This window comes from Gymnoscopelus braueri, assembly GCF_963280865.1.
Source record: "Gymnoscopelus braueri genome assembly, chromosome: 22".
Classification (NCBI taxonomy): domain Eukaryota; kingdom Metazoa; phylum Chordata; class Actinopteri; order Myctophiformes; family Myctophidae; genus Gymnoscopelus; species Gymnoscopelus braueri.
Window position 1 is genome coordinate 4,362,086 of NC_137624.1, and position 20,294 is coordinate 4,382,379.

At 40.8% G+C, this 20,294-nt stretch overlaps 2 protein-coding genes across 4 annotated transcripts; both read right to left on the bottom strand.

Annotated features, from left to right (window-relative positions):
- Positions 1-1,672: 1,672 nt before the first annotated feature.
- Positions 1,673-11,390, bottom strand: LOC308078412 (uncharacterized protein). 2 transcript variants are annotated; one of them, XM_080419565.1, is made up of 4 exons: positions 11,326-11,390; positions 7,394-7,436; positions 5,630-6,180; positions 1,673-2,158 (listed from the first exon to the last, which is right to left on the bottom strand). In XM_080419565.1, the coding sequence occupies exons 2-4, from the start codon at positions 7,410-7,412 to the stop codon at positions 2,123-2,125; spliced, it is 606 nt and encodes a 201-aa protein (XP_080275691.1). In that variant the 5' UTR covers positions 7,413-7,436; positions 11,326-11,390; the 3' UTR covers positions 1,673-2,122. The 2 variants fall into 2 exon arrangements, with proteins under 2 accessions (XP_080275691.1, XP_080275692.1); XM_080419566.1 differs by lacking the exon at positions 11,326-11,390 and adding an exon at positions 9,140-9,254.
- Positions 11,391-12,473: 1,083 nt separating this feature from the next.
- On the bottom strand, positions 12,474-18,565 carry LOC308078671 (uncharacterized protein). 2 transcript variants are annotated; one of them, XM_080419940.1, is made up of 5 exons: positions 18,500-18,565; positions 16,682-16,722; positions 15,553-15,888; positions 14,125-14,237; positions 12,474-13,164 (listed from the first exon to the last, which is right to left on the bottom strand). In XM_080419940.1, the coding sequence occupies exons 2-5, from the start codon at positions 16,698-16,700 to the stop codon at positions 13,132-13,134; spliced, it is 501 nt and encodes a 166-aa protein (XP_080276066.1). In that variant the 5' UTR covers positions 16,701-16,722; positions 18,500-18,565; the 3' UTR covers positions 12,474-13,131. The 2 variants fall into 2 exon arrangements, with proteins under 2 accessions (XP_080276066.1, XP_080276067.1); XM_080419941.1 differs by lacking the exon at positions 14,125-14,237.
- Positions 18,566-20,294: the final 1,729 nt, after the last annotated feature.

Below are 20,294 nucleotides of genomic sequence, written 5' to 3' on the forward strand. Positions count from 1 at the left end.
TCAAATTATTGACTTAGGAATGTGACAAAAACAAAAAATGGTAATGGTACTAATGGTAATTTTGGTGGTGAACTATCCCTTTAAGTTATTCATATGGTGCTGAACCAAAGGATTTCATGGACGGCAGGCGTCTTCAACGTTTTTCAGGCCAAGGACCCCTTAGCTGAGCGAGAGATGAAGCAGGGACCCCCACCATATATTGGATTCATGTTAAATGTGTGTTTAACCATGCACTTAAACCCTCAATACTTTGACCTTTGGCTCGGTATTTGGTCTGCTCTTTTCTGCCTGTACACCAAACCTCTTTGCCGAAAATAGACGATCTACAAGCTCTCTGCGACGCGTTGTGAGCTTATAGATCGGCTATTTTTGGCTAATGTTCCCCCCAGAATAGGAATGCGAGGGTTAATGGTTGATTAATGTAAAAATAAAACATAAGGTCTCTAAGGCTCACAATGCGTCGCATCGAGACGCATTGTGAGCTTGTTGATCGACTATTTTCAAATGTCCAAAATGTAAAGGATTGAAGTGATTAATGTATGTTTTGTAATAGTAAAAAATGTGCCTCTGAGATGTAATGGAGTAGAAGTAAAAGTACTGGAAATTGGAAATACTCCAGTAAAGTAAAAATACCAAAACATTTTACTTAAAGTACAGTACTTGAGTACATCTACTTAGTTACTTTCCACCACTGTCTGCAAGGTGATACATTGGGCCGCGGCCAGTCGGAGAGATAGTGTTACTGAACCTCCAACAAGACCTTGACATTTATCAACACAAAATGTTTCGACGTAGCGCTAACTTAGACCTTTGACATTGGATTCCTCTGCGGAACATTTGTATCGGCGCCTGCCAAGGCTTCCAGGAGTCAGCTGTCTTGAGTTATTACTGCGAGGTTCTTCCCTGACGCATGTGAACAAAGTGACTCACTTGTTGCAGTGGTGGAAAGTAACCAAGTACATGTACTCAAGTACTGTACTTCAAGTACAATCTTGAGGTCTTTTTTTTGCTTTACTGGAGTATTTCAAATTTTTCATACTTTTACTTCTACTACGCTACATCTCAGAGGCAAATTTTATTTTTTATTTTTTTATTTTTAAATAACCCTTGAGCCTCAGCCTATAGACCCCTTAACAGATGACGTCACACTGATAAGAACCAGTATGCGTGCAACCAGTATGCGAGCAATGAAACCCTTTCTATCAGGTCTCGGTAGGACGCGCCTCACCAGCCAACACACAAGAGGGGGTCCAGTCTCAATGTTGGTAAACAAATAATTGGTCTACTGCTTTGCCATCAACCAAATGTTTTATGATACTGTTGATGAGGATTGAAATAAACAATCTAATCTAAATGTAAAAAAACATATATGATTTGACTTTTTGCAAACTGGCAAACTGTCAATAAATCAATCAATCAATCAATTAATGAATCAATCAAGTACAAAGTTTAACCTCACAACCAAAGGCTAATAAAAATTGGAATGGATATTATATATAATAAAGAAAAACATCACATGGATGCAACTGGGACGTATCATCAGTGTTGTAGCCTGGGGTATTGTTTTTGTTTAGTTATGCAAACACAGGGTAAAGTTATACATTATGCCTTGAACGGAAACCTTTTGTAAGCTGTTTGAGTCACTGTGGTGTACAATGAAAGCATCAATCAATCCTCTTCAATCAACTTTTATTTATTAGCCTCAAAATGTATATCTGGCCAGGTGTCTAAAATGAAGCACTTCACATTTTGTGCTCGAGTAAAAGTATCAATACCACAATGAAGAAATACTCTGTTACAAGTAAAAAGTCTGGTAATCAAAATGTACTTGAGTAAAAGTGTCGTCATTAAAATATACACATAATGTTTCACAAGTTTTTCAAATGTATAGGCCTAAAAATCCATTTGAAAATAGCAGATTTGCAACCTCACAACGCGGCACTAAGCGACACGTTACTTGCGAGCTTGTAGATCGGCTATTTTCAAATAGCCAAGTGGTTAATGTATGTTTTGTACTAATTATAATAATAATACAATTATTATAATGTTTTCCTTTGAGGCCGGATGCAGACTGTCCAACGGGACAGTTCTGGCCCCTGGGCCGTATGTTGACCCGGGTGGTCTAGTCGGAGTCACTGCTGCACGAACTGCTGGAGGACTGCACACACACACACACACACACACACACACACACACACACACACACACACACACACACACACACACACACACACACACACACACACACACACACACACACACACACACACACACACACACACACACACACACACACACACACACACACACACCATTGTTAATTTTGTCGACTAAAACTATTACGGAAAATGCTGGTCGACTACATTTTTTACTGACAAAAAAACAAACTTCATAAAAAATAAGCTATGATGACAAAACCGTAACACCGTTGCTCATAAGGTACCCGTAATTAACGCTTAATTTATAATTACTTAATACATTATTTAAGCGTTAATTAAGCATTAATTAAGCATTCATTCAGCATGAATTCAGCATTAATTCAGCATGAATTCATGTATTAAGTAACTTTGCTTAACTAATGATTAACTGATGATGTTAATTAATGATGAATAACAAGGAATTAATGCTTAATTAATGCTTAATTAACACTTAATTAAAGCTTAAATCATGTATTAAGAAACTTCGCTTACCTAATGATTAACTAATGATGTTAATTAATGATGAATTACAAGGAATTCATGATTAATTAATGCTTAATTAACGCTTAAATAATCATAAATTAAGCGTTAATTACGGGTAGCCTATGAGCAAACTATGGGCAATTTTGTCAACACATGAAAACTAGAATGTCAGGGAGGGACTAGTCTAGTGGAGAAGAGATCCAGTAAATCTAAGACAAGTCATTTTATGCTTGGTTGCGTGTGGGTGTCACGCTCTGGAAATATAGCCACTCTGAGCTTGTAGATCTCGCAGATCGTCACGGCCTGTCAACATATTAGTCTACTAAATCAACTGTAGATTTAGTCGACAAAAATCTTATGATGTTTGGTCAACTAAAACTAAAACATTTCAGATGACTGAAATATGACTAAAACTAAATGAAATTGTATTCAAATGACTGACTAAAACTAAATGGAAATGTATTAAAAAACTAAAACTAATTCAAAATGTTCTGTCAACCAGTGGTGGAAAAATAACTCAAATGTTTTACTTAAGTAAAAGTATCAATACTGCAATGTAGAAGTACTCTGTTACGAGTAAAAGTCTGGAATTCAAAATTGACTTGAGTAAAAGTACAAAAGTATTGGTATCAAAATGCACTTAAAGGGGTAGTTCACCCCCAAAATAACTTTTTTTCTATTGATTACTGACCATCTGGAGCCTTGAATTCATAGATATTTTTTTTTTTTGTCACATTCCTAAGCCAATAATTTGATTATAATAAATGTGTCCCCATTGATTCCGGTAGGAGACACAAATGCATTTGTGTCTCCTACCGGAATCAATGGGGCTAAATTTATTATAATCAAATAATAAAGGAAGGAATGCGACAAAAACAAAAAAATATCCATGAATTCAAGGCTCCATGGGGTGAGTAATCAATAGAAAAAAAGTTATTTGGGGGGTGAACTACCCCTTTAAAGTATCAAAACTAAAAGTACTAAAATGTTTGAAAATAGCAGATCAATTTTAAATTTATTTTCAAATAGCCTAGGTATTAATTAGGGCTGAAGTGGTTACTGTATGTTTTATAATGTAATAATTTAATTCTGCAAAGTAACTAGTAACTAAAGTTTTCAAAAAAATTGTAGTGGAGTTAAAGTGTAATATATAGATGTAGTGGAGTAGAAGTAAAAGTATAGACAATTGGAAATACTCCAGTAAAGTAAAAGTACCTCAAAATTGTACTTAAGTAACAGTACTTGAGTAAACGTACTTAGTTACTTTACACCACTGCTGTCAACAAACAAATAAACAAAGTGAAACGTCAGTTCACTCAAAAAGGGGAGAATAAATGCAGTTTCTAAGAGAACCATGTGGGGGCGACATTGGACTGTAAAATATTGATTAATCATTTAGTGACTGTTACTGTATTATGTAATTATTCCATTCCATCTGATTCATCTCCTTGATGTATCTGATATACTCTGATGCTTTTGAGCCCTTACATGATCTGGGGCGCCATTCACTGCTTTTGTTAAGAGGACAAAAAGGTGTTGGTTCTTCTGTTAAGGAGATCAAAGATTTTGACACTTTTGTGTGAATAGGCTGGAAACAAAATGGGACTCTTCCTTCCTTATACTTCAGAGCCAATTTTACTAATGAAGGCTCTGTTCCATTTAGTGTAGCACATTGGTTCTCAAACTCTTTTTTTATTTTAATAACTCTGAGAGTGTACAAATGGAACCAAATGGAGCCTTACAGGTCCATTCGGTTCCATTTGTACATTCTCTCAGTTAACACACCGTCAGTGGCCATTTGGAACCCCCTCAAGGAACCACGAGGGTCCCTGGACCACACTTTGAGACCCACTGAGTGTTTCCAATGAGCCAACATGCACAATATCAGTATAACCTGACTCGTTTTGACGAGCCTTCATTATTGTCATTGGTAACACCTGTGAAGGAAGTACGGAAGAGGCCCAATTTCTTTCCAATATGGCTGCTGTGCATAGGGCAAATTTCTGGCTTTATGGCAACAGTCTACTTCCTGTATAAAAATGTTGATTCTGTACCATGTATTATTCTTTATTATTATTATTGCGGAGGGACAAGCGAGGATGGGGTCTTTCTAGGAAAAGATGCTTGTTTGATGCTCTTCTGTAAAAAACTCTGACGTCCTCTACAAACCACAGTTAGGTTGTGTTATTGGGGACAAATTTAGTCAATTAAAGCTACAAAGCTTTAACTCAGGGGGTCTTCAACGTTTCAACGGGCTGCTATTTTCAGTTTTAGATTTCAAAATGCGCTCCTGTTCAAACGGGCACACAGGCTGAGAGACATGAGTGACAGGTGTCACTCATAACCACGGACACGCCCAATTATTACATTTGGCACTGTGCTTCTCCTGTGCTTAACATGTTTTTTTTGTTTTTTTTGCTTCATCTTTGGTCTGAACAAGGCTGAATCCTTCCCGATACAGATTCCAATACCCATAACTTGCATATCGGTCGATACCGAGTACTGATCCGATACCAGTGTGTAATTCTTTTTTTTTTAAATCAAGGAGAATGGTACTCAAAGTGTGGTCCAGGTACCCTCAGGGCTCCTTGAGGTCTGTAACTCTGTACACTCTCAGAGTTATGGGGTACTTGAAATAAAAAAACACTGATCCAGGAATAAAAATAAATAAAAAAGAGAATAATAATAGTTAAAGTGCAGCTCCAAGTTAGTAAAATAATAGTTGTAATAATAAATTGTACAGTAAGAACATAAAACAGTAGTGCAACATCAATTCAAAATATTACTGTAAATTAAATATCATCAGGTGATAAAGTACATGGTATCGGCATGGCATAGATTGTCATACTGCCTGATACCGATACCAGCATTTTGAGCAGTATCGTCAGCTTTTCCGATACTGGTATCTGGTATCAGAACAACTCTACTGATGAAGAAGGGACTCTTACCCCACGGCTGTGCTTTCCTTTCTTGTGGCACTTGCCATGCTTATGGCCGTGTTTATGCCTATGCCCGTGCCCGTGCCCATGTCCATGTCCATGCCCTTGCCCGTGCCCATGCCCAAGCCCACGCCCGCGGCCATGCCCGTGGCCATTCCCATGGCCATGCCCATGCCCATGGCCGTGGCCGTGCCCCCCACATGGTGGTGGGCCGTAGGACTGAGGTGGGGGTCCGTACCCGCCGTGGCCGTACCCTGGTCCACATGCTGGAGGAGCGCAGGGCTGAGGGGGGCAGCCCGGGGGGCCGTAACCCCCTGGCTGGTTGGGGTACCCCCCTGGGTTAGGGTACCCACCTGGATTGGGGTACCCCCCTGGATTAGGGTACCCCCCTGGGTTGGGGTATCCCCCTGGGTTAGGGTACCCCCCTGGGTTGGGGTAACCCCCTGGGTTAGGGTACCCCCCTGGGTTAGGGCAACCCCCCGGGTTAGGGTACCCCCCTGGATAGATCCCCTGCTGGTTTGGGTTGGGGTACCCTCCTCCACCACCAGGATACTGGTTCCCTGAGGAGAGATTCACCCATAATGCATCAAACTGTAATGCTATTATCACTAAACTCCTAAACAAAAGGTTCGGAAACTTTATTCCGGTCGATTATTTCTCCCCTCAATAATACCATTTGGTATGTATTGTATTTTATATCATGGGGAAGCCGCGATTAGTGCATTCGTGGAATAGGCAAACTGCGTGGGTAGCGCGTGGGTAGCGCCCCAAAACAATTGCCAAAATCCACCCAGTTGCCCTATTGCACAGGCCTTATCCTGAAGGGTGGCATGTTGATGCTTGGACCATAAACACAAACTCAACAAAGTTGCAGGACCCATGCTCAGGTGTCACACTGGCACACACCTGTGACTGGCACACACCTGCCAGCACGTGTAGCTCAAAACAAGAGTGAATACCAACAGAAGAATATTGCAGGGTTTTTTGGCACATTTTTGGGGGAAGCTACCCACGTTTAGCTGTGTTGCTCATTCCACGGATGCGCGATACATACAAGTTGTACCTCGTTGCAAAGGTTTTTCATTTATATCCCACAATGTTGTAACCCATTTTTCACCCAGTGTCAATTGCCTAAGCTTGTAATCCTCTGCGCTACTCTCCCTCTGCCAGCCTGGGGAGAGCCCCGAACTGAGCTCAGGCTTCCTTCAACGCATGAGGAGCGAGCAGGCCGCTTCTTATCACCTGACAGGGGGAAGTTTCCCGGGAGGACGTAGCGTGTGGAAGGAACGCTTTATTCCAACCAGTTCCTTTCCCCTCCATCAAGCGCCCCCCTGACCAGGGGGAGGCAGCATAGAGACCAGGATTACTGCATGTGTTTTTGTGAGGGTATTAACTACCCTAGGAGACACAGGGAGAACATGAAAACAGAAAGGCCCTTTCCCAACCCCACCTAGGGTATGGGCGCTGATGACGCGGAGAAGAGGACACGCCCCCAGCGCCCATAATGTCCCCGGCGGGAATCGAATCCAGGACCTTCTAGCTGTGAGGCGACAGCGCTACCGACTGTGCCGCCACCGTGCCCCCGAAGTGGTATTTTTGAAGGGGAGAAATAATCGACCGAAACAAAGTTTCAGAACTTTTTTTTTAATGAGTATATTATTACTGTTACTGTTTCACAAGGATTTATTATTTGATGATGAAACCTTTGTGAATTACCTTGATAAATAAAATACACAGAAAAATAAATCAGTTTAATGTAAAATATTGAATTACCTTGGTTGTGACCGAACATGTTTTAATCTTCTCAATGCAGATCCTGAAAAGTATGAAGAAAAACATGAATGTCTTTAAGTTACCGGTATACCGCTTTAAATAAACACACACACCCACACCCACCCACCCACCCACCCACCCACCCACCACACACACACACACACACACACACACACACACACACACACACACACACACACACACACACACACACACACACACACACACACACACACACACACACACACACACACACACACACACACACACACACACACACACACACACACACACACACGTCTGGTTGGACCAGTTGGACAGCAGACAGATCACCTTGGTGATTCATGTAAACACCTCAACTGGAAGAGAATACTGATCCGGTCTGATTGGAATGAATGCTCACTCTGGTAGAGTATTCTCCTGTGATATTCAGATCAACAGGAACATATCGGCATGTATACGTCGTAATATTTTCTCTGTGGTTGGTTGGTCTCAGGTAATAATATTCAGATTAAATGGTCTGTGGCAAATGAGGATTACACTTTCATTGATACCGTCTTTGATTGATTAATTATTGTGTGTGTGTGTGTGTGTGTGTGTGTGTGTGTGTGTGTGTGTGTGTGTGTGTGTGTGTGTGTGTGTGTGTGTGTGTAGGTAAACATGTTGAGCCAGTCCGTGTGTCATATGTGACCGGTCCATGCTTGTTCCTCTTGCGAAACCTGGCAACTACAGTAATAAGCAGTATGCATTCCTCTTCGTGTCAAAAAAGAAACACATCATATCACTCACACACACACACACACACACACACACACACACACACACACACACACACACACACACACACACACACACACACACACACACACACACACACACACACACACACACACACACACACACACACACACACACTCACAATCACACTCTCTCACACACACACACACACACACACACACACACACACACACACACACACACACACACACACACACACACACACACACTCCTGTCCTGCAAAGCCTCCTGTTGTTTTTACAACTCTTAATTTTCAACTTTCTCTAACTTTTAAGCGCTGGATCTCAAAACAGGCGGTCCTTGGGGGGGTTCCAGGGGTGTCCCCAGCAAGATTAATAATAGCATCACAATCACTTTAACCACTTTAAACCTATATACATTGGATAATTGACCTATACTTCTAGCTTGTAGATCTGCTATTTAAAAAAATACATCTTGAGAAAACTAAGTAATTTGGAATACTTTTTAAACATTTTCACAACACATTATCTTGTACGGGGGTCCCTGGTACAAAATATTTTCAGATGGGGGTCCACAGACACATACATAATAGTTTGGGGGTCCCTGACATGAAAAAATATGTTTTGGAGGCACGAGTTTTAAGGCTCAAAAGGGTCTTGCACTCCAGTCCATGACTGCTCTAGGAACCTAGGGCTAATCAGGGGGCTTTCACTGACCCAGACCCCTAAACTCTGGAACAACCAGATTTTGTTCCGTCACAGGGGTCTCTCCAGCTCTTTAGTAAACAGAATATAAATACATTTTCAGGTAGGTGACAACATTTGCGCCAATCAGGAGAGAGCATTGAAAATGCATTTTCTGTTTAATAAAGAGCTGGAGAGACATGGGACACTCCTTTCACTGAACAAACACTCTATAGTAATGAGTACTATCAGAATATAGGGCTATTTAACACTTATTTTAACCAAAGTAAATCACTTACCCTACCTTTAAGTGTTAAGCTTTTTTTGTTTTTGCCACTCCCTACTTTTCTTTTCTTTTTTTCTCTGAAAGAACGCCTCATCTTTGAAATGCCGTACAGGAGATGACTCAATGTTATCTCCTATAGAAATAAACACACACATACCTCCAGATGACTCTACCATATCTTTTATATCAGTGCTTCTCAACCTTTTCAGGCCACAACCGCCCCAAAAGAATCATATTTGAACAGGGGACCCCCCACCCTTGCCAAGCACTTAGAATTGGAAAATAGCCGATCTACAAGCTCACAACGCTCACTCCTGTGAGCTTGTAGATCAGCTATTTTCAAGATTTTTGCCACTTATATTATTTGGCCAATGCTCGACCAGTTTTTATAGTATAGTTTGTTGATTACTTTTGATGCTGTAATAATCTTTTTTCATTTCCTTTCTTCTCTTTTTTAGGTACAGTATTAGGTATTAAAAGTCCTCAGTAAAGTCCCCAGATGACCCCCTCAAAAATCTTTTGGGGACCCCCCTGGGGGTCCCGACCCACATGTTGAGAACCGCTGTTTCGAACCACACATCTTCCTCTGTCCTCCCTCTCTCTCTATGTGATTATCTCCTTTTGTTCTGTGGTCTTTCTACATTCTCTCTCTTGGGCGTTCCTTTGTGCCTTTTGAGGATTTTTTTTTTGCAGCACTATGTAAGTCCTCTTAAAAACACAGTACAGTATATAAATAGATAAAGTTATTATTATGGTTATTATTTAATCACAAGCAGACAGTTTAAGTCAGAGTGGAAGGGCGAAAAAAAGAACAGACCATAAGACTAAACTATTATAAAAGAAAATGATCTGATGTGACCATCTATAAGTACATATTAATAAATGTAAATAACATGACATTCCCCTGTGACAAATAAACACAACTCTTGATTCTCAACCTTTTCAAGCTGTGACCCCCCAAAATATTCATATTTGAACTGGGGACCCCCCACCCTGACAAGCACTTGGAATTGTAGGAGTTGAGGCATTACATTTAGTTTACACCAAAGGAAAGCACCTGGAAGACTTTTATCCTTTCAGCTAATCTTTAGTAAGCCTGTGTCATGCACACATTTACACTATGTTTGTATTCAGTGTTGCCAGGTAATGCGAGAGAAATAAGCAACCGAGAAAGAAGAGACTAGGCCACATGAGCACTTTAAATGCGTACATTGGCTATTTGAAAATAGCCGATCTACAAGCTCATAATGCGTCGCGATGTGACACGTTGTGAGCTTGTAGATCTGCTATCTGGGGAAAAAGTTCAACCATTTGAACAAATTTGTTAAACATTTTAACAACACAAATCTGGTATGGGAGTTCCGGGCACATTTTCACATGTAAAGACATGTAAGTGGTCCTTTACATGAAAATGTTTAAGAAACAACACTTTAGAAACAAGCCCAAAAACCCTACCAATATTGACAAGCGACACATCGTCACATCATCACGACATGTTGTGAGCTTGAAGATCGACTTTACTTTTGTGCGACGCTCTTGTATGATGAAGTAGGGCGTTAATTGATGAGGGGGGGGGACATAAAGTTTAAATATGGAGATAAGAGGTTTCTGCCTGACAACGATGATAAAACACATCAGGACTGTGAGAAGGAATGCAATGTGATGTTGTTCAGTGTGAGCTTGAATCCAGAAATGACATGTTATGGTATTTAAGGTGTAAAGTAACTATTTTTAAGTACAGTTTTGAGGTATTTTTACTTTATTGGAGTATTTCCCATAATTTCCATACTTTTACTTCCACTACATCTCAGAGGCAAATATTGTACTTTTACTCCACTACAATTATTTGAACACTTTAGTTACTTGTTACTTTGCAGATATAAATTATTATATAAAACATACATTAACCACTTTAGCCCTATTTTATACCTAGGCTATTTGAAATTAGCCGATCTACAAGCTCACAACGCGTCGCATCGTGACGCGTTGTGAGCTTGTAGATCGGCTATTTTCAAACAATTTAGTACTTTTACGTTTGGTACTTTAAGTACATTTTGATGCCAATACTTTTGTACTTTTTATTCTGGACTTTTCCTTTTTCCACCACTGCTAATAACATAATAACTAACAGAGTAATGTTATGTAATAATAATAACACAACTAAACAGAGTCATGCATCTCAAACAGAATAATAGAGAACTTACGTAGTGTTTGTAGATCAGAGACGGCAGCAGTCAGCTGCAATAGTTTCTCTAAGGACCGACCTTCAATGTGTGACCACGCCCCCTCTACTGTAGCTCCATCCCACCACCTGCATGCCCCGCCCCTTCTACTGTAGCTCCACCCCCTGCCTATTTCTACCTGCACACCATTGCACCGCCTTCGTCCCAACCTGCAGTGGTGGAAAGCAACTAAGTACATGCACTCTAAGTGCATGTACTGTACTTTCCTTTTGTTGCTTTACTTGAGTATTTCTATTTTTTTTTATACTTTATACCTCTACTCCATTACATCTCAGAGGCAAATATTGTACTTTTAACTCCACTACAATTATTTGACAGCTTTAGTTACCAGTTACTTTGCAGATTTGGATTATTAAGACAAAACATACATTAACCAACTAAGACCTATTTCATATACTTCAGCAATGTGAAAACCTGAAATGGGACTTTCTGCATAATGAGTACTTTTGCTTTTGGTAGTTCAATTACATTTGGATGCCAATACGTTTGTACTTTTACTCTCAAGTAAAATGTGAATACGGAACCTTTACTTGTAACAGAGTATTTCTATGCGGTATTGGTACTTTTACTTCAGTTAAAAAAATGTGAGCACTTCTTCCACCACTGCCAACCTGTCACTCATTCATGCCTTCGTCTCAACCTGTCAATTATTCAGCCTTCCGTTCACATCCAGACTCCTCCTGTAAGCTGTCACCTCCAACCGCAACAAATGTGAGTTGTAGTAGTCTTCTGAATACAATTCCATTCAGTTTCAGTCACATTTTAGTCATCTGAAATGTTTTGGTTTTAGTCTAGTTTTAGTTAAACTAAATTTCATAAGATTTTAGTCAACTAAATCTAACTTTTCTGAATACAAATCAAACACATTCCTTTGCTGTGTGTTCAGAACTCCTGGGACTGAAGCCTGCATGCTGCCAGTAGAGGTCACTGTTTCAGTGTCAAAATGGTTTCAAAGGCAAATATTGTACTTTTACTCCACTACAATTATTTGAGAACTTTATTTACTAGTTACTTTGTAGATTTGGATTATTATTACAAAACATACATTACCCATTTCAGCTCTATATATATTTGAGCCATTTGATTGCTCACAATGCGTTGCAATGCGACGCATTGTGAGCTTGTAGATCTGCTATTTTCAAAGGATTTTATGAATGTTATACATTTGCAAACATTCTGCGTAACGAGTAAGTTTACTTTGGATACTTTAAGTACATTTTGATACCAATACCTTTGTACTTTTACTCAAGTCAATTTTGAATTCTGAACGTTTACTTGTAACAGAGTATTTCTACATTGCAGTATTGGTACTTTATGGGTTTTTTTTTTTCCCACCACTGCCTTTAACCATTCCTATATACAAATAAAAATATACTGCTACATGTTTCTGGCCTTCATTATAATTCTTGACAAACACAAATTCAATCATATACATACAGTGGCCTATTGCATACATATTATTGTAGTGGTTCTCAAAGTGAGGTCCAGGGACCCTCTGAGTTATTGGAGGGGGTTCCAAATGGACCCTTACATGTAACTCTGAGAGTGTACAAGTGGAACCAAATGGACGGTTCCAAAATGTGACGGAACCGATTCATGGTTCCTCAATGTTGGATCCGGTTCCTCCGCTTCCTCTGGATCCCAACCCTAGTTATATTAACATTAACATGATAATCATAGTAACATTAACATATTTAACATGATGATATCATATTAACAGAATGTAGTAATAATATTTGGATCGTTGAGGCTCCGCCTGGTGTTGGTTTAGTCTGAATCGCTGCTGCACGAACTGGAAGACTACAAGAAACAAACACACACGCACACGCATACGCACACACACACACACACACACACACACACACACACACACACACACACACACACACACACACACACACACACACACACACACACACACACACACACACACACACACACACTCGGTTCAACTCAACTGTGTGTTCGTACAGAATAAATCAGTTCCACGCTGGCTGTCCGGGTGCTGATGTTGTGCATGTTGGCTCACTGGAAACACTCAGGTGGTCTCAAATTGGAGTCCAGGGACCCTTGGGGTTCCTTGAGGGGTTTCCAAATGGCCCTTTACGGGTGTGTAACTCTGAGAGTGTACAAATGGAACTAAATGGACCATTGTTTCAGTGCCAGACTTATTTCTGGTTGTGTTGTCCCAGTGCCAGAGCCAAAAATTCATTCAAGTGCTTAGGAGCCGAGATACAGCCTTTTTTATGTTGTCTTAGACGTCACGTGGCGCTCAGGGCTTAACAATGGCGATAAAACGTGACGTCTTAGACGTCATGTGGCACTGAATGAGTTAAGGGTAAGGGTCCATTTGGTTCCATTTGTACACTCTCAGAGTTATGCGGGTCGTCAAATTTTTTAAAGGTGTGAGAACCACTGTGCTTCATGAAATGGATCAGAGACTTCATTAGTTAGTATTTTGCCCTAGGACACTTCGACACTAACTCTGGGGGAGCCCGGGATCGAACTGGGAACCTCACGGTTGCCGTCCGGCCGCTCTACCGGCCACCAATGGGTCTCAAAGTGTGGTCCAGGGACCCTCATGGTATCGTGAGGGGGTTTCCAAACGGACCCTTATACGAGTGTGTAACTCTGAGAATCAAATGGACCCATAAGGGTCCATTTGATTCCATTCGTACACTCTCAGAGTTATGGGGGTCCTTGAAATTTAAAGTTTGAAAAAGGGGAATGTTTTGATAAAGAAGTAAACTGGCGTCTTACCCCACGACTCTCCCTCCCTTTCTTGTGGCACTTTCCGTGTCTATGACCCTGTTGGTGTCTATGCTTGTGTCCTCCTCCGTGACCTCCGTGACCTCCGTGACCCCCGTGACCTCCTACAATTACAATTTTCAATTTACAATGTAGGCATTAATCAGACGCTCTTATCCAGAGTGACTTACATTAAGCAAGGTAAACATACACAGTGGTGGAAAAAGTACTCAAATGTTTTACTTAAGTAAAAGTATCAATACAGCAATGTAGAAGTACTCTGTTACAAGTGAAAGTCCGTTATAAAACATTTACTTGAGTAGAAGTATAAGTATTGGTATGAAAATGTACTTAAAGTACCAAAAGTAAAAGTACTAAAATGTTTGAAAATAGCAGATCTACAAGCTCACAACGCGTCGCGATGCGACGCGTTGTGAGCGTGTAGATCGGTTATTTTCAAATAGCCCAGGTATAAAATAGGGCTATTTTATACTAAAATAGTGGTTAATGAATGTTTTATAATGTAATAATTTATATCTGCAAAGTAACTAGTAACTAAAGTTTTCAAATAATTGTAGTGGAGTAAAAGTGGAGTAGAAGTAAAAGTACAGACAATTGGAAATTCTCCAGTAAAGTAAAAGTACCTCAAAATCGTACTTAAGTACAGTAATTTGAGTAAATGTACTTAGTTACTTTCCACCACTGCACATACATATAGAATGCAGAGAGACAGTGAAGTGCCTCTGCTGGGGTCATCTGTTCCCCGGGTTCTATGTTTCCAAGGTTAGGGTTAGGGTTAGGGTTAAGGTTAGGGTTAGGTTTATGGTTAGGTAAGCGGGAGGTAAACAATGAACCTAGCATCTGTCTAAGCTACATGCTATCTAAATAACATTCTGTATTTGAAACTATAGGATATGCCAGGTAAACAATGAACCTAGCATCTGTTAACCCATTAAGACCAGGAACGCACCTGTGTCATTTTGAGATTTCTTTGGCTATTCAAATCTTTGAATATATACAATATGTATTTTTTAAGCTCATTTGTAACTCAAATCTTTGCTTCTGGGGGGTCCCTGGAACAAAATATTTTGAGATGGGGGTCCGTGGCCAAATACATATAATTTTGGGGGTCCTTGAAAAGTTTGAGAACCAGTGACCACTGATATTATAGCGACATAAGTTTAAAAAAGAAAAAAAAGAAAAATTGTTAGGACATTTGTAGAATCCCCAGAAGCAAAGGTTGGAGTTACAAATGTTTGCTTTAAAAATATTTACATTCAAAGATCTGCACACATTTTCACGATTTTTCAAAATATTGCAAATCTACAAGCTCAAAGCGCTATGAGCTTGTATATCAGCCATTTTTTGAATAGCCCAAAGACATCTAAAGATGACACACAGATGCGTTCCCGCTCTTAAAGGGTGAAAACAACGTTTAACCTTCGCATCCGCCGTGCCCTCCATGCCCGCCGTGGCCGCGCCCCTGTCCTTGCCCTCCACGTGGTGGACCAGTAGGGCAGCCTGGGGGACCATACCCTCCATGTGGGGGTTGGTTAGGGTACCCTCCTGGGTTGGGGTAACCCCCTGGATTGGGGTATCCCCCTGGATGGCCCCCCTGCTGAGGTGGGTGGTTAGGATAACCTCCTGGGTTGGGGTACCCCCCTGGATGCCCCCCTTGCTGAGGTGGGTGATTAGGGTAACCCCCCGGGTTGGGGTACCCCCCTGGATGCTGAGGCGGGTGGTTGGGGTACCCTCCACCGGGAGGATAAGGGTTCCCTGATCAAAGAGAAGAGAGAGGACACATTCATAATAGGCCTATTTAGACAGGCCTATGAACTTTTGAGGAAATTAAGGAAAAAAAACAACACAATGCTGCCTCTTTATACTTTGTCAGATACTTGAATGTGTCCTTATATTATCATCACTTTACCCAAATCCAGCTCAAATGGAGTTAGGAGGTTTTTGACCATTGATGTGTTATGATAGTTATGTCCGCGTCATTGATTAGAATGACGAAGTCAGACGGAATTTTAAAAAAAAACTGTTAGTTGGAGTTAGCTGGTTTGACCGACAGTTTGACGATTGTCCCAGGGACGATTTGACGAGCTAGGAGGTTTTAGTCAGAAGCGCTTTTCAATACTTTCCATTTGTTCAATATTTGTAAAACCCACACACAGGTGTAAAGGGTGTTCAATAGCACTGATTTATTAAAGACATTTTTAAAAAGTTGAGAAACAGATCCTTAATCAAAAAGTACCAGAATGGACTTCGGATTGCTGGCTATTCTTTTCATATCGTCGCTGTCGGGCAGAAACCAACCATCTACAGTATGCATCTATAGACGAATCCACAGACGCGCTGCCTGTAGCTGCCTGTAGGCGGCCATTGCTGCGGTGTCGCGTCCGCGGAGTGTTGACACAGCAGCAATGGCTGCGCGCAGGGCAGCGCTCCGTGGATTTGTGTATAGTCCCTTGCACAGGACAAGGCTGGTAACAGAAGTTTGCGCCCTTACATAACCAATTTGATCAACAGTTTTGTAGTTATTTCCATATGAGAATTAAACATTTACCTTGGTTGTGACCGTACATTTTTCACTTTCAAATCCAGACCCTGAAATGTAAAGAAAACATAAAACATAACTATACTTGTGAGGACATTAAACATTTTACGACGACAATTTTATGAATGCCATTCTTAAAATCTGTGTGCATTTTTAACTGTAAGCAATAGCAGATCTACAAGCTCACAACGCACAGACATACACACACACGCACGCACGCACGCACGAACGCACGCACGCACGCACGCATGCACGCACGCACGCACGCACGCACGCACGCACGCACACACACACACACACACAGAACACACACACAGAACACAGCTACAGAGATAAGCACTGTTGATGAAAGGTGGACTGGAGGTAAAAGTCAATGAAGTTAGACCAGGCTCAGATGTACGATTGTACATGATTTAAAACATACTTGATCAGATTAAATCTGAAAGGTCCGATTCAGATCAGAGTGTATATATATATTAATATATAATATAATGTTTAGTTATAATATTATACACAGAGCTGCCCATGCAAGCCCAGTCCATTGATATTTTTAATCTTCATTAAAGAGTAATTTCTTCTCCCTGGCCTTCAGCGACAGCTGAGCCAGCATAGTATAGCACCCTACAATACGTGTTTCCTTACTGGTGCTAATATTGTTTGTATTGTTTGGGTTTATTGCATTGCATGTCTGTTTGTAATTGCATTGTTTTGTTTTGCTTTGTTTTAACCTGTGCAGCACTTTGGTTGACCTGGTCATGTTAAAGGTGCTCTATAAATAAAACGTATAATAAAGAAACACCCAAAAACCAATTTATTTTTTTAAAACACCAAAATAGAGTGAGAGGACAATCTCACTCCACTGCATTTATTTGAAAACTTTAGTTATTAGTTACTTTGTAGATTTTGATAATTATTACAAAACATACATTAACCACTTCAGCCCTACAGTACATTTCAGCCATTTGAAAATAGCCGATCTACAAACTCACAATGGTCGCGATAAGACGCATTGTGAGCTTGTAGATCTGCTATTTTCCCCCAAAAAAAATACATTGAAAACTTGAAATGGGACATTCAGCGTAATGAGTACTTTGTACTTTTGGTACTTTAAGTACATTTTGATACCAATACTCAAGTGTAAACACCACCACACTACTCCAGTGGCTGATGACTGCTGCTATAGAGGGAAATGATGGGTTAAACATTAAACACAGGGCAAACACAGGTGCAGTTTTGACCTAATAATAATTTTGGAAATATTAGAATTTTCCCCTTACGCACAAGACCGGTATCGGTATCCAATCGAATCCAATACCGATAGTAAGAAAGCTTTAGTCATTTAGAATTACAGCCACTCTGGCCCCTATGCTCCAATGTGCCTGACAGCGTGTCGCGGGTCCGAGTCCCGATCCCGACGGTCTTTGCTGCGTGTCGCTCCACATCTCTCTCTCCCCGTTTCCTGTCTACGTGTATCAATAAAGGCATAAAAAGCCCAAAAATGTATTTTTTGAAAAATTCATAAAAAAAATGACAGCCACGTTTTGTAATGTGTAATTTGACATTCATGCACTGGAAAACCCCAGAGAATGATCTGGTAATGTTTTCAAAGTGAAAATAACACAAGGTTGATGAATAAATATACATCTTATTGAATTTAAACCAAAGTCATCCATCGTCAACGTACTATTTCAAAAGTGAGCTCAGACAGACCAACAGACGGACGGACGGACGGACGGACGGACGGACGGACGGACGGACGGACATATCAATCAATAGAATATTATACAATATATATATTCAATATACTATTTGTAAAGTGTAACTTACTTTAGTCTTGTATATCAGATGGTAGCAGTTGTTAGTATAGATCAGATGGCTGCAGACAGAAGTGGGCTATAGGCCTACTTCTCCGAGCACTGACCTTTTATGTGACCACAGCGCTTGTGTTGTAGCTCCTCCTATCAACCCCATGACCACACCCCTTCTACTGTAGCTCCTCCTCCATGGGGCTGGGTCCTATTATATCCCGCGGGGGAACTTCAGTTTTCAGCTTCACCCAGCTGATGGCTGCCCACAGAGGACGAGTGCAGAGGGGGGAGCAGTTAAGGGTTTGTCTTGCTCAGGGACACTTCGACATATTGTTAATACTTTTAGACTTTTAGTTCTCAATAAGAAAGCAGGTATTTCTTTTCTGCTCTTTGCCTCCCACACCCTGAAGGGCACAGCACACACACACACACACACACACACACACACACACACACACACACACACACACACACACACACACACACACACACACACACACACACACACACACACACACACACACACACACACACACACACACACACACACACACACACACACACACACACACAAAGTGGCCGGTCGAGCGGCCGGATTGGAACCGCAATGTTCCCAGTTCGATCCCGGGCTCCCCCAGTTAGTGTCGAAGTGTCCTTGAGCAAGACACTTGCTCCCGATGAGCAGGTTGGTGAATGGGTGAATGTAATGCACAATCTATGTAAAGTGCTTTGGATAAAAGCGCTATATAAATGCACCATTTACACACACACACACACACACACACACACACACACACACACACACATACACTTCACTTAAACATTTCCAAAAATAGCAAAATAAATAAAATACAATAAAATAAAAACATGGAGATATGAGGTTTCTGCCCGCCATCAATGAGGTACAGTCATTATATACTGTGTGTGTGTGTGTGTGTGTGTGTGTGTGTGTGTGTGTGTGTGTGTGTGTGTGTGTGTGTGTGTGTGTGTGTGTGTGTGTGTGTGTGTGTGTGTGTGTGTGTGTGTGTGTGTGTGTGTGTGTGTGTGTGTGTGTGTGTGTGTGTGCACTGCTGTGCCCTTCAGGGTGTGGGAGGCAAATAGCAGAAAATAAATACCTGCTTTCTTATCAGGGTGGGGAAGGCTTCCACTTGCTCACTCCTGACTCACCAAACAAACAGTGTAGCTGCATGCTCTTAAAAGCCACAATGCTGAACTTGTCTTTAATGAATACAATGTGGTAATGCTTTACTTAAAGGTTGGGTCTATAATGCATTATAAAGCACGTACAAGGCATTATAACGCTCGCTATGAATGTTTATAATCATAAATTCTATTCTATTGATTGATATGTCCGTCCGTCCGTCCGTCCATGTGTGTCCCCCTGAGAAAGGTCCTTTTGCACACCTACTGGGACAACTTGTGCGTATGAACAGGCAACCATTTTTCATGTTTATTTATATAAAACAAAATTGTATACATAAATATGCGATATATGTGGTAGCCTACCCCCTATCCTACGAGGTAGGGGGTCCCTGCTCTATCACCCCATCAGTTTGGGGGTCCCTGACCTGAAAAGGTTGAAGACCCCTGGTCTAATAGGTATAAAATAAGGCTAAAGTGGTTAATGTATGTTTTATAACGTAATAATTTATATCTGCAAAGTAGCTAGTAACTAAAGTTTTCAAATAAATGTAGTGGCGTAAAAGTACCATATTTGGATCAGAGTATTGGAAATTGGAATTACTCAAGTAAAGTGATCGTTCAAAACTGTGCTTAAGTACAGTACTTTATGTATTTATTCACAACAAAGCCTA

Excerpts from the sequence above, each read along its gene's own strand:
- LOC308078671 (XM_080419940.1), bottom strand. Across the intron at positions 14,238-15,552 it reads AGGGCACGGCGGATGCGAAG|GAGGTCACGGGGGTCACGGA; the intron begins GTTAAACGTTGT and ends TTGTAATTGTAG. Across the intron at positions 13,165-14,124 it reads AAGGGAGGGAGAGTCGTGGG|TCTTCCAGTTCGTGCAGCAG; the intron begins GTAAGACGCCAG and ends TGTTTCTTGTAG.
- LOC308078412 (XM_080419565.1), bottom strand. Across the intron at positions 2,159-5,629 it reads AAGGAAAGCACAGCCGTGGG|TCCTCCAGCAGTTCGTGCAG; the intron begins GTAAGAGTCCCT and ends GTGTGTGTGCAG.